Source organism: Cheilinus undulatus, linkage group 12, assembly GCF_018320785.1.
Source record: "Cheilinus undulatus linkage group 12, ASM1832078v1, whole genome shotgun sequence".
NCBI classification, from domain to species: domain Eukaryota; kingdom Metazoa; phylum Chordata; class Actinopteri; order Labriformes; family Labridae; genus Cheilinus; species Cheilinus undulatus.
Window position 1 is genome coordinate 9,192,781 of NC_054876.1, and position 13,291 is coordinate 9,206,071.

General features: G+C 40.6%; 1 protein-coding gene across 1 annotated transcript in view; it reads left to right on the plus strand.

The window, feature by feature from the left end:
• Positions 1–13,291, plus strand: part of wnt11 (wingless-type MMTV integration site family, member 11) — a 31,195-nt gene that overhangs the window by 9,430 nt on the left and 8,474 nt on the right. Inside the window, exons 3-5 of the mRNA XM_041801719.1 lie at positions 952–1,190; positions 6,475–6,752; positions 9,238–9,530. Coding sequence (XP_041657653.1) covers positions 952–1,190; positions 6,475–6,752; positions 9,238–9,530 — 810 coding nt within the window. The remainder of the gene's footprint in view (positions 1–951; positions 1,191–6,474; positions 6,753–9,237; positions 9,531–13,291) is intronic.

Here is a 13,291-nt window from a genome sequence, read left to right on the forward strand (position 1 = left end):
AGGAACTGATTGCAAAAATGTCAGACGTTTTTAATATAAAGTGTGTTGGAATAAAGGATGACAAGAAAACTAAATGCCCATGTAAATCACAGATAGAGAACACATCTTTAGTTTTGCCCTCATGCAGACGTGTCGATCAGCTCTGCTCTGACATGTGCTACTTCTAAGCGAGACGTCCTGCCGTCTTGATCATACGCAGCGTTGCAATCCAAAACAGATGCGGCTGTAAACACCTGTGAGTGCCGGGTTAAGGCGAGCACAGAGGAGTCACAGCTTATCATCGGGCACAGAGCGGTGGCCCCTCGGCCCCTTAATGCAAAACAGGCCGCGGAGCAGGCGGCGCTGCTGGTTCTCACGAAGCCTCAGCAGAAGGCAGGACCACGAGGGCTGACCTGCTCCGCCCGTGGATTCTCTATTAACTTTATCCTCAATGAGTTTAAATCAAACGCGTGCACGCTTTAATAACTAATGATTCATGTCAGAGCGGGGCCAGGGAGGACGGCTCTTCCTGTGGTGAAAAAATGCACATGGCGGAGGATCCGTGCATTATTTCATCTGATTGTGGAGCAGAGTTTTTTATATTCCTGGCAGATCTGGAGGCTTCTGCTGGGCTAAAACAAAAGAAAAGCTCTGCGCCAAGAGTGTGTCACTTATATTTTATGAATCTGCAGCTGGCTTTTCTTTGGGATCTCCGTGTGATAAGATGGTTCTTGTCTGCGGCGCCTGCCAAAATAATCCCCTGCTGTTTGGATTCTTCAATTGTTTGTTCGCAGGAAAATCGCTAACACACCACTGAAGCCCAAGCACAAGATTTTTTATCCTCATGAACCTGATAATTTCACCTTTCAATGAACAAAAGAAGTGATTGAGAAAGCACCACATTGTAATCATCGCCTCTGTGATTAAGAGCTTGTGTATACTGACCGATCCTTGTTGTTTATGTTCCCACAGAGCGCTATCACACGTGTCTCTGCACATCAACCAGACCCAGCACTGTAAGCTGCTGCCGGGCATGGTCTCCTCTCAGGCTCAGCTGTGCCGCAGCAACCTGGAGCTCATGCAAACCATCATCCAGGCCGCCCGCGAGGTCAAGAAGACGTGCCAGAAGACTTTCTCTGACATGCGCTGGAACTGCTCGTCCATCGACATCCCCATTGATGCTCAGAAGTATCGACCCGACCTCGACAGAGGTACGTTCTGAGAAAAACTCTCTCCGGTGACGTCGTGGAGGCCTTATTGTGTTTTTGTTCCATAGAGAAAAACCCACAAGTTTCTGGTGTTTATCGTCACGCTTGCCATCCAGTGAATTTCCAGAAAGAGGGTCATTATGTGATGGATGTGTTACCACTCAGTTTACAGTAACTGTTGAAATGATCCTCGACCTTCTATGATGTGACTGCAGGCTATTTAGAATATTTTGACACAGAGTTATGACCTTTTAAAAAAGAGAAAAACGACTCCTGCAGCCTTTCGCACATGCACAAAACTACTGAATATTTCAGGATGAAATCAGAGCAACCTTTGGCCCCAACATTAAATGCAGAGCATGTAAATCCAACCACCAGGGGGCACTCAATCAAGACAATAACAGACATGAAAAGCAGATTGTTGCTTTGCTCTGCCTGCTGACCTTTTGTCTTTGAGGTCTGTCAAATTATATTTATACTTGATAAGGCTGTAGTTCTCAACATGTGGGTTGGGACCCAAAAGTGGGCCATGGAGCTGTTTTCAAGGGGTCAGGAATTTGTGCCAAGTATATCAAAAAGTCTATGAGGCACAAGCAAACGTGCTGATCAGTTTCTTTCTTTGGTCACATTTCATGTTTTCTTTGTTCTAAACCTCCACATTAATAAATCTAATTAGCCAAATATTTAGAGAAATTTTGGTTGTGATTTTTTTCATGAAGGAGCTGGTTATGGTCCTGAGGCTAGACAAGTTGAGAACAACCACCATAAGGTGGATTTGATGGGGGAGAAAAGCAGTTAAAGTGGCCTTCTTGGTAAACATTGCAAAAGATACCATGATGCTTTGTGAATAGCTTGTAGCATTAACAAGGAAAGCCACTTTTAACTGCTTTTCTCCCTCCTTATGTGAAATTCATCAGTGAAACAAAAATGGTGGTTTCCTGACTAGTATATACAACTTTTGAAGTAAGTTTTTATCAAACAGAGTCCTCAATTTAAAATAAGAAGTAAGACGTGAAGGTGGGTGGAGCTAAGCATCTTGTCTAGTCTCAGTTTGACTGTAGACTGTTTCACATGTTCATGGCATTGGGTATATTTTACATCCAACAGCCCATATACCATGTTCAGGAAGGACCAAACTTGTCAAAAAAATCTCAAAGGGTATTCAGACTGATTCAGTGGTTCCCAAAGTGGGGGTCAATGGCCCTTTGGCGAGGCCCAAAGCAATGACAGTAGGGGCTCAACAAGTATACATAAAATCAATTCATGCTATTTTGCGCTGCTACAAAAGGCACGTTTTGTAAGAGACTATTTCCAGGAAAGTGTACAGCTACCAGTGAAACTGCAGTATACCACAAATTATAGCTACCTTTAGTACCTATGATTAGATGATGAGTCACTCATCTCCTAAAGGGGTACTGGCAGAAAAGGTTGGGAACCATGGGACTAATGTCTCTTCTGTCACATTTATTATGGGCCAATCACAGCAGCAAAACACAGCGTAGTCAGCATGCACCGCCCTGTGGAGTGAACTATAGATTGTTAACTAAGCACCCCTCCCCCCATTCCAACAGGAAAACTACTCTCTGTGACTGACATGAAAATGCAGCTCAGGGAGATTTCAGGACTTACTTGTAATTTTCTAGACATTTTCAGGAGTTCATGCATGACATTTGCTTTGGTGTTGAGATGAAAAACTGCTCCACCCTTCCACATTAGTGCTGCTAGCCAAATTAGCTTCATATTTAGTTGTGAAAAGCCTTTATTCAGGACATTAAATGGCTGAATAGTTGGCATTTTATTTCCAAAATTAACAGAAACCTGACCCTGCATTTGGGTTGTAGTCTTATGAGCATGCACATCTGAGAATTTTGGCATCCTTTGTCTGAATTCTTCCTTTAGTTGCTTGTTTATACATGTTCCTCACAGTTGGAGACTTTCCATGTTGGTTGGAGGGGGTGGAGGGCATGCAGGAGGCAGGACATGTGGCAAATGTTACAACAGAAACCGACAATATGGCAGTTTTTGACATTAAATCAGTTCAGCTTGTCGTTCCTCATATTCAGAGTGTCAGTGAAGGAACCAAAAGATCATAGTGGTGGACAGGACACATAATGAGGCTGTTTTATTATGTACACGGTTAAGGATGCTAACGTCATCGCCCCCTGCTTGCGGAGAATTTTCCCAAGTATTTCCCGCTCACATCGGTGCCACGTGGAAAATTAACTTGGGGGAAAGCAAGAGAAATTCCAAGAAAAGCCGTGGTTAAAAAATTGTCTCTTTGTGATCCAGCCTACCTAAAATATTTCAGGAAGTTTCCAGGATTTTTGTGCCCCTGTGACTAGGACTTTAAGCTCTTATTATTGCCAAAAATGACCTTGAACCAGAGACAGTTTGAGGGTCTTTGGTGGGGCAGCTGTGCAGAAATGGTTTCCTCTCTTTAAATGAACAGTCTGCAGTGAACAGGAAACAGCTCATCTCTGTCCGGGCTGGGCTTTGATCTTAGCAGCATGCGCTCATACATGATTTCTTCCTTTACTTTCAATTGCTCTCCGGCCTTTAACATATGTGCTTTCCGTGTAAGCACATCACCTTCAATTACATCAGAGCTCAGTCTGTGTTACAGCAGCAGCGGTGATGGACTGTGTTTGATAGATTCATGTTGGCCTCTCTGTCTTTCCTTTTTTTTGTCTACTGAGACGGATAAAACATAAAAGTTTGGTCTACAGCAAAAGCAGCTCTTTAACTTTTTATAGATTGAGAGCATCGTCTTGTCCGCTGTAATAACTCCTACTCATTTGAATGCTTTCTAACTAAAATCTGTTCAAGCTGGCCACTGCAGACCTCATGCCAACACTTGTAAGATTAAAACTCTGATGCTGATATCAAGTTAGCTTAAAGGTACAGTATGTAGACTTTTGCACCGAAAAGTCTACATCACTTCTAAAACTGACTAAACTAATGTTATATGTGTATTTTTTTTAGCTTACTCTGGCTCGGTAGGTAAAGGTGATTGTCTCTCAACTAGAAGGTACCATACTGCAGTCACATGTCAGTACGTCCTTCAGCAAGATATTGATCCCCCGATTGCTCGCTGCTGCATCATTGGTGTGTGAATGCTTGTGGATCGTTTAAAATAATTTATTTTACACTGATGCTGTACAAGCTCAAGTCCATTAACTATTTATTAAGTGATTTATGTCAAATATTTACAACAGTTGCTGTCTGTTTAATTCATAAGATCACAAATAATCCATGTTGTACTAAGTCCCTTTATTCTCAGATTAAAATGTATGCGTCAGCATTAGTGTCTGTTACAGACAGAGAGAGGTCAAGTCCCAACCTGCAGAATTTTCCGCTTCAGGTTGATAAATAAAGTCTGCATACGGTCTGATATTAGGCTCATAAATGACACTGCTGGAACAAACAAGCCCTGTTTATAATTATTATTATGGATTAAGACAAAAACAATGATCATTTTATATACTAAATAGTTGTCCTGCTGTAATCATGGAAATTATGTGATTAAAGGCAAGTGCTTGTTGATCAGCTCTGTGCCAGCTGTGGAGATAAAAATAATTGTCCATAGTTTATGATCAAAGACTTCTATGAACTGCTACTGGAAGCTTCTGTTCTGTTTTGTGTTGCTTACTTTTAATGGACCAAGAGTTTTCTCTGGCATTGGCTGCATGTTCTGTCCAACAAGCTCCCTCTATTCATCATGACTAAAGTGCAGCGGTGTAGTGAGGCCTGCAGAAGCTCTTCCTTTACACCCCTCATCTTTTAGTGCCCCCCTATAGTCAAGTATTAACAGCCTGAGTTATAGAAATCTCTTCCTCATCCAGTTCACCACTGTATTATCACACTGACAATTGATCTCTCTAATTTTGAGTCTGTTTGACTTAAGACAATGATTGAACGTAACTATTTTGCTAATTTTGACATACATTTATGTGTATTGTGAGTAGGGCTGGGCAATTAATCCCAAATTACATTAAATCGCCAAATGCCTGCTACTTTTTTCAAATCGCAGAAATTGCAATATTTCTTTAACCTGAAATTTGTGTCTTAATGCCAGTTTAGAAGTTTTCCTGCAGCAGAGATGTTACGCATTACATATCATGCAATCATGCTCGTGCCATATTTCAAGAAGTGTCCAAAAAATCGTATTTTCTTAATTTTGTATGTAAGTTTAGAGGATTAGCCAAGTAGAGGCTGAGTAAGGCGGATCATGCTTTCGAACCACACTAGGAAAAAATGTAGCATACTACTGAATGGATGTGTCAGAGAGGAGTGTCCTCTATGGACACTTGAAAATAAGTGGATATACTCTGTATAATGGTGTAAACCCAATGCTACACCACTGCTATGGTCCATTTGGAGTTTAAAATGTGAAAACAGCATCAGTGGGTACAGGCCCAAAGTAGAACTGTTGTGAAATTCTTCAGTGAGACGAATGCTGATGACAACCAATGCAATAGAGCAAATATGTTCTATTGCACCAGTGAAACCCTTGTGTTTTGTGTTTACTGGTGTTACATAACCAGATTTATTTGATAAAATTTTGGTTGATCTTGAGAGATGTGGTTTGTCATCCACTCTCCATGGTTCTGAGAAGGGCACTGATGAAAAACTCAATCACAACATGAGCTAATTCTGGGTAAAACTCTAGTAACCTCATCTGGAGCTTTGAAAATATGCTCACCTCTCACAATGAGAAATGGTGATGAAGTTCTTAACATTAGCTGAGTTTAGCAAACCAAGCTAGCAGACCACTTACAAGGGATTACTTCATAGTCACACTTTAACCTGTTCACTGGAGCTAACACCCGCCCTGCTATCACCATGTCCTTAAAGGAAACAAGCCCTCAGCTCTCACGTCACATTCACTTTAGACATGGTGACAGCAGCTTTGTGTTTGCAGAGAATTTTGCCTCCCTGGAGACCTCGAGTGTTTACTATATACCCCGTTTGCTGCTTCCTGTTTGGTGCCAGAGAGAGTGCAAATAGTTTTTTTGACAATGTTTGCATCATTCATCTTCATGAGGAAGAAATACAACTTAAGACAGCTCTGCCTGAGCACCTTACACCAAACAACTGAGCCTTTATTGTGCCTGAAATGTTTAGTGAAATGCTTGAGAAGTTGTTTATTGTTCGGCCTTAAAGCATGACCACTGGACTCATTAAATAGTGATGTTAACTGTTTTGTCAGCTTGTAAGGCCATGTCCTAAATCCTGGTGTCTTCCTCTCTTTCCCCGTTTAATTTGTGTTTCTTGTTTGACCCTACAGGAACACGAGAGTCAGCTTTTGTCTATGCCCTGTCAGCAGCGACCATCAGCCACACCATCGCTCGGGCCTGCACTACAGGAGATTTGCGGCTCTGCTCGTGTGGTCCCATTCCTGCAGAGATCCCTGAGCCGGGCTACCGCTGGGGAGGCTGCGCAGACAACCTTCACTACGGTTTGATCATGGGCTCCAAGTTCTCTGATGCGCCTCTAAAGATGAAGCGGGCAGGATCGCACGCCAACAAACTGATGCACCTACATAACAGTGAAGTCGGCAGACAAGTGAGTCATGTCCCACAATATCACAGTTTTTTTTAAAATTAAAGGCTGTTTAAAATGATAACATGAAGTCAATAAATGAAATGATAAATGATATCATGACACCAGTGATACTCAACATGTGGCTCTTTTGTGATGATTTGTGGCTCTTTTATGTCTTAATTTGAAATATTATTCCCCCAGAAAACCTTAGAAAAGGAAAACTTTGACCTTTGTTATACAGAAGACTTTAATTGTCAAACTCAGTTGTCCCATTGATCCCATTTTCCCCCTTTTCACAATTTTTGCCACTTTTCACCCAATAAAGCTACCTTTGCAATTAAATACCACTTTTTTCCTCCTTTTTTTGCCCATTTTTGCCCCTTTTCACCATTTTTTTTTGCCATTTTTTGACCATTTAAGCTACCTTTTGCCATTTAATACCACTTCTGTCCTTTTCTTTCCCATTTTTGCCACTTCTTTTTGCCACTTTTATCACATTTTTGCCCTGTTTCACAATTTTTTGCCACTTAAAGCTACCTTTTGCCATTAAATTCCACTTGTGTCCTACTTTTTGCCCCTTTTGCCAATACTGACTGCTTTTTGCACATTTTAGTTACTTTTTTCTCGTTTTTTTTTTTTTTTTTTTTTTTTTAAAACAAGTTTTTGCCACTTTTGGACCATTTTTTGCCACCTGTAACTCTTTTTTTGTCACTTCTCACCCATTTTTGTCACTTTCTAACAAATTTACCACTTTTCCCCCCATTTTCACTAATTTCTGCTGCTCTTTGACCATTTTTGCCCTCTTTAACTTATTTTTATTGCTACTTTAAGCCATTTTTGCCACTTTTCACCCCTTAGATTGTGGCTCTTGCAAAGATATTTTTCAACAATTTGACTCTTTGGTTCATCAGGGTTGAGTAACACTGCATTGCACATTTAAATAACACATTAACAAATATTAAAGCCCAGGGTAGCCAATTATGTACTATTCATTGCTTTATCTTCAACCCTTACATAAGAGCTGATGACATCAATACCTGATACCATTTGAGTTGCGTCGTTATCATGTTTGGCTTCCATGCAGTGTTTGGCAAATGGATCATTTAAATCACCAGGATGAACGGCATTCCTGTGCTCAGCCACTTCAATCCTGTAACCTCCCTTAAGTGATATTTGTTTAGTTTGAATGTTGCACTCTTCCAGTTAAGATGAACCTCAAGCCTTAAATAAAGACACAACTACAGTCTAGCATGTTTCAACATTTGATTGAGACTGGTGTTTCCCAACTGGTCCACCACTACCTCCTTACTCAGAAGCTGCAACCTGAAAAGTTTTGCCGTATGCTTCGAGTCGTTGTCTTGCTGGAAATAAATCTTCTCCTAAGCTGTAGTTCTCTTACAGACTGAATAAGATTGTCCTCCCAGTTTTCCTATATTTCTGCTGCATTTACTTTACCCTCTACGTTCATAAGCCTTTCAGGGCTTGCTGCTGAGAAGCATCCCCACAGCGTGATGCTGCCATCACAGTGCTTCACGGTGGGGACAGTGTGGTTGTGGTGATGTGCAGTGTTTGGCGTCTTGTCTGATGGCTGAAAATCACCATTTGTGTTTCATCTGACAAAAAACTTTCTTCTACTTGACCACGGGGTCTCCCACATGCCTTTTGGTGAACTCTAGTCCAGATTTAATGAGTTTTCTTCCACAGTGGCTTTCTCTCTGTCACTCACCCATAAAGCGTTGACTGGTGATGAACCCGGGCAATAGTTGTTAGGTCAGAGTCTCTCCCATTTCAGCTGCTGAATCTTGTAACTCCTTCGGGTGTCTTGGTGGCCTCTCTCACTAGTCTCCTCCTTCAGTTTGTGAGGAAGACCCGATCTAGGCAGATTTACACATGTGCCATATTCCCTCCAATCATGATGATGGATTTTACTGAACTCTGGGGGATGTTCAGTGTCTGGGGATTTTTTTGTATCCATGCCCTGACTTATACTTTTCAATAACCTATTCTCTGAGTTGCTTGGAGTGTTCTTTTGTCTTCATGGTGTAATAGTAGCCAGGAACACTGACCAACCAGTGACCAGATCTTTCAGAAACAGGCGTCTTTATACTACTGTCACTTCAGACATATTTACTGCACTCAGGTGATTTCACTAATAGTGAGACTACTAGCACCAGTTGGCCAAATTATGTTGACCATGATGGACCAGAATCAGTAAAAAAGTATTTCATCCAAGGGGGTAAATACTTTTTGCAGGCACTGTACCTTTGAAAGCCAGTTACCCTTAGTTTAAGACAGTGGAATGCAAAATAGTTGAATTTTAAAACGCAATATAATTATATTTATATTTTTTGCCTTGCACATATTTGAGACTTACTGAAAATGGCTTCATGACCCACTTTTAGTCCCAACCCTACAGTTGAGAACTGCTCAACAAGGCCACTTGGTTCTTTTAGAGATGCAGCTAAAGCGTGAGAACCGTCTAACCCCTGTGTCCTCTGTCCTCTAGGTACTGAGAGATGCGATGGTGATGAAGTGTAAATGTCACGGCGTGTCCGGCTCCTGCTCTATACGGACCTGCTGGAGGGGCCTGCAGGACCTGAGGGAGATCGCCATGGACCTAAAGACCAAGTACCTGTCTGCTACTAAAGTGGTTCACCGACCCATGGGGACACGCAAACAGCTGGTACCCAAAGACATCGACATCAGGCCGGTGAGGGAGAACGAGCTGGTCTACCTGCAGAGCTCCCCGGACTTCTGCACCAAGAACGACAAACAAGGCTCCGTGGGAACAAAGGATAGGTAGGAGTCTGATTTTACATCACTGTTTTTGAGGTTATTCTGTGGTAATGATAAGTCATTGTTCATAGAGCTATAGGCCTGACTCAGTCCCACGCTGCAGATGAAAAGGAAATGACCAATCCTAAACGTCTGCTCATTCAGGATGTTGACTTTAGTGAAGTGCCGTCCTGCCTCTTGGCTCCATTTCTTTAACAGGCACCCTGATAACACCCCGCGGGCCCTGAGAGTGCTCTGTCTGTGGCTTGTCTGAGCATGTGTCACTGAGAAGGACACTGTGACTGCACTTGTTGTCCCGCTATCTAAAATAATGACTAATGTGGTTATTCTTAGGACTGAGTGCACTTGAGCTGATATCGATTGGAGTGGGCCACACAGCTGGGGAAATGGTTAATGGTCCCTAAAAGATAGCGCTTTATTTACACCATTCAGCTCCAGTGTTTTATTTGGGACAGACTTAAGTGCTGCTGGTTTAGGCTCGGTGACAGGAAGCCAAAACAAGAAACATGCCTGACTTAGGCTGGGATTGAGCTCAACAATACCAGCAGCAAACCATGCTCTAAATCTTTTAATCTTTTGAACTTATTGAATTTGAACAAAGTGATATATTGCTTAGAGGAAGTGGTGAGATTTTGGCATGAGCATGTTGATACAAAATATTGCAATGGATTCCAAAGCTTTTTCCAAACTTAGTGGCTTTGCCTGTCTTAAAGACCTTTGTACTTTGAACGTAGTCTTGGTGCTTTCTTCCTCCAGTTTGTGTTGCTATGCTGCAGTTAAAGAGTGAAATAGCTAAGGATAAATTGTTGGACTGCACATGAACCTCATGGGACCTGAGCTTTTGTTAGGAATGCATTCTTAGTTTCTCCCACTTATTTGGGATAAGTAGGACCTGATAATTTTAAAAGTTCCGCCTTGTCTCTGCACAGAAAGTAGTTTTAACAAAAAAATGATGCCAACAAATCTCCGAAAGCTCCTATTTCTGCAGAAAATACTACCCTGGATAGGGTTGAGAGCAGATGTTTTGACAGTTGTTGGGGGTTTTCAGTCAGTCATTATGAGAGCTATAGAGGAGTCTTTTTCTTTTTATTTTGATGATGAACTACAAGGACTTGTTCAGGCCCTGCATGAACACAGTTTCCATGAAAAGTTATGATTTCTTGGACATTTTCAATTTCAAAATAATTTTTTTTAGAATTTCAAAGAAATTACCTAAAATTTCTTTGAAAATTCTTACACATACTTTTTGGGTATCCCATAAAAAGAACCCCAAAATTTCTCCAAATATTCACAAAAATGTTCAGTGAAGGTTGCTTCGCACATTTATGTCTTAGGAAAGGTACGTCAGAGGGCAAGGTATCCAGCAAACAATTTAAAGAAAACACCCGCACACTGTCCAACTGGCAAAAAGGAGGGGTTTTTATTTGCAATGTTTCAGTATTAGATCTTCATCCAGAAAACCAGTGACAGTGTGTGGGTGTTTCTCAAAAAATCAGACATTTTGTTCTAGAGCCTAAAACTTCAAAGATAAATTTCCTGAAAAAAAAAAAAAATCATGTAAATTCCTCAAAAAAATCAAGGAATTTCCCCAAATTTCAATTTGAAGTCTGCCTAAAATTTCTTCCATGAATATAAATAAAGTTCCCACAAATATCCAAACAAATTTCCTACAATTTCAGGAAAATTGTGGAAAATCTTAACTGAACACCCGCCCACAGATGCACAATTTGCTTGAAAATGTCTAAGAATTTCCAAACAAGTTTCACCAAAATACCCTTAAATTGCCAAAAGAAAATTTCCCCTGAATCTTTCAATGAAGCTCTCCTAAATGTACAAACATCCTCACAAATTTCCAATAAAATTCCCCAAAATATAAAAGCAATCCTCAAATTTCCATCGCAAAGTCTACTATTCCAACTAAATTGCATACACTTCAATTGATGTTCAGGACTTTTTTTTTCTAAAATACTGACAGATTTTAATATTGCCATGTTTTAAACAATAATTTTGTGGACAATGGACAACACATTACCAGGGTTAAACAGTCTGTTTGGGATTTCAGACACCAAGTGACTCCACTTCATACGTTCACCCATATTATGACTGTCATCAATGCTGTTTCCTCAGTGACAGTCTGACATCTGAACTCTGCTTCTCAGCTCTTATGAAACAACAGATTCTACATCATTCCTGCATGCTGGAAGTTGTAAGGCCATTGGCAATACAAATGAATGGAGGGTGATTTAGCCATTAGCAAAGGGGCTAAGCGTCTCTTTAACAGCTTTTCTCCCTCAAATTTTCTTTTAAATGACACAGTGATATGCCATTTAGAAAATAAACCATGTAAAGTTTCGATTAGATGTAAATGTCAAATAAATTAAAAGGCATGCCAGTTTATGTTGCATCTACATCCCAGACCATGTCCGTATGCAGTCTAAGCTAGCAGGCATCAAACCATTGTTAGTACACTCTGAAGGTTGTCTGCATAAATCATGAAGGATTACCACTTGGTTTCTGAAAAACTCACCTGACAATCCTGTGGTTTCTGCAAGGTTGGCGTGATGGTGAAGTACGTAAAAGGACTGGAAAAATGTGTGGAAAAAACGTAGGTATTAGTAATGGGCTCAACATTTGTTTTACACATTGGTAACGGTATCTGAACTAACTTTCACAATCCACACGTTTCTAACCTAACCTACAAAGCCAAATCCTCTCTGTGTCAGTGTCTCCATCAATCACACGTTTCATTACTGAGATAAGTTGAACAAGCACAGCACTGGAATTTAAAAAATGCACACATATCAGTTATTTTTAAGCTACATTATTAGAATATCATTTAAACATATTGGAGTCTGGTTACTTTAATTTTTGCACAGCTTGTTAGCTGGCTGGTTAATGTTGTCATTGTATAGTCTGAAGATCTGTGATTCATTGTGGTGTGGTTGGGTATGACGAGTGAGCTAGCACATCATCCTTAAGAAATTCTGGCCAATCTAGCCTGCATTCGGGGATTTCTCAAATGCATTGCATTCTGTGAATTTAGAACGCAACACACTTAACTTGACGTGATACTGAGGATGAGTAATATGAAGTATGCACTTTCATACACTGCCACTTTGTCCTGAACCAGTGGTTGTCAACTGGTGGGTCAGGACCTAAAAGGGGGATGAGCAGCCGTCTTCAGCAGGCCAAAATCCATCTGCATATTTGTATGTTGACTTACTTATTTGACTTATTTATCTTTGTTTATTGGTATAACAAAGCTGGTTTTCCTGTGATAAGTTAATTTCTCAAGATCTATGAAAATAAGTGAGAGAGAATAGAACAGTTTCTATCGTCTCTGTTCTGAGGTTTAAAAAGTTAAGAGTTTAACTTAGGAAACACCCGGTCTTGGGACTACTGTGGGGCCAAGATAACCACTTATAAGAGTTCAGCATCAATTCCTTCAGTTAAGACTGTGACAAAAATGTTTGTCAAGCACCCTTTTTCCATGAGGTAGAAGTAGACTAAAGCTCAACGATAAAAACTCTGACGAAATGTAAGTTCACGCTAAAAGAGCTCTAAAATGTTGAAATGTTGGACTGTTGGATATCAAATATAGAGACCCATGATATTTCTTCACTGTGAGTATGAGGCATATCAGTGTTTTCATCAGTGTATTCTTAATAAATTAGAGCACTGATTGTGCATTAATATTTATGTCTTTTTTAAATTTAGGCTGATTGAATTAGAGGAAAAAAGTAAGCTAAAGTAAAGGCTAAAAT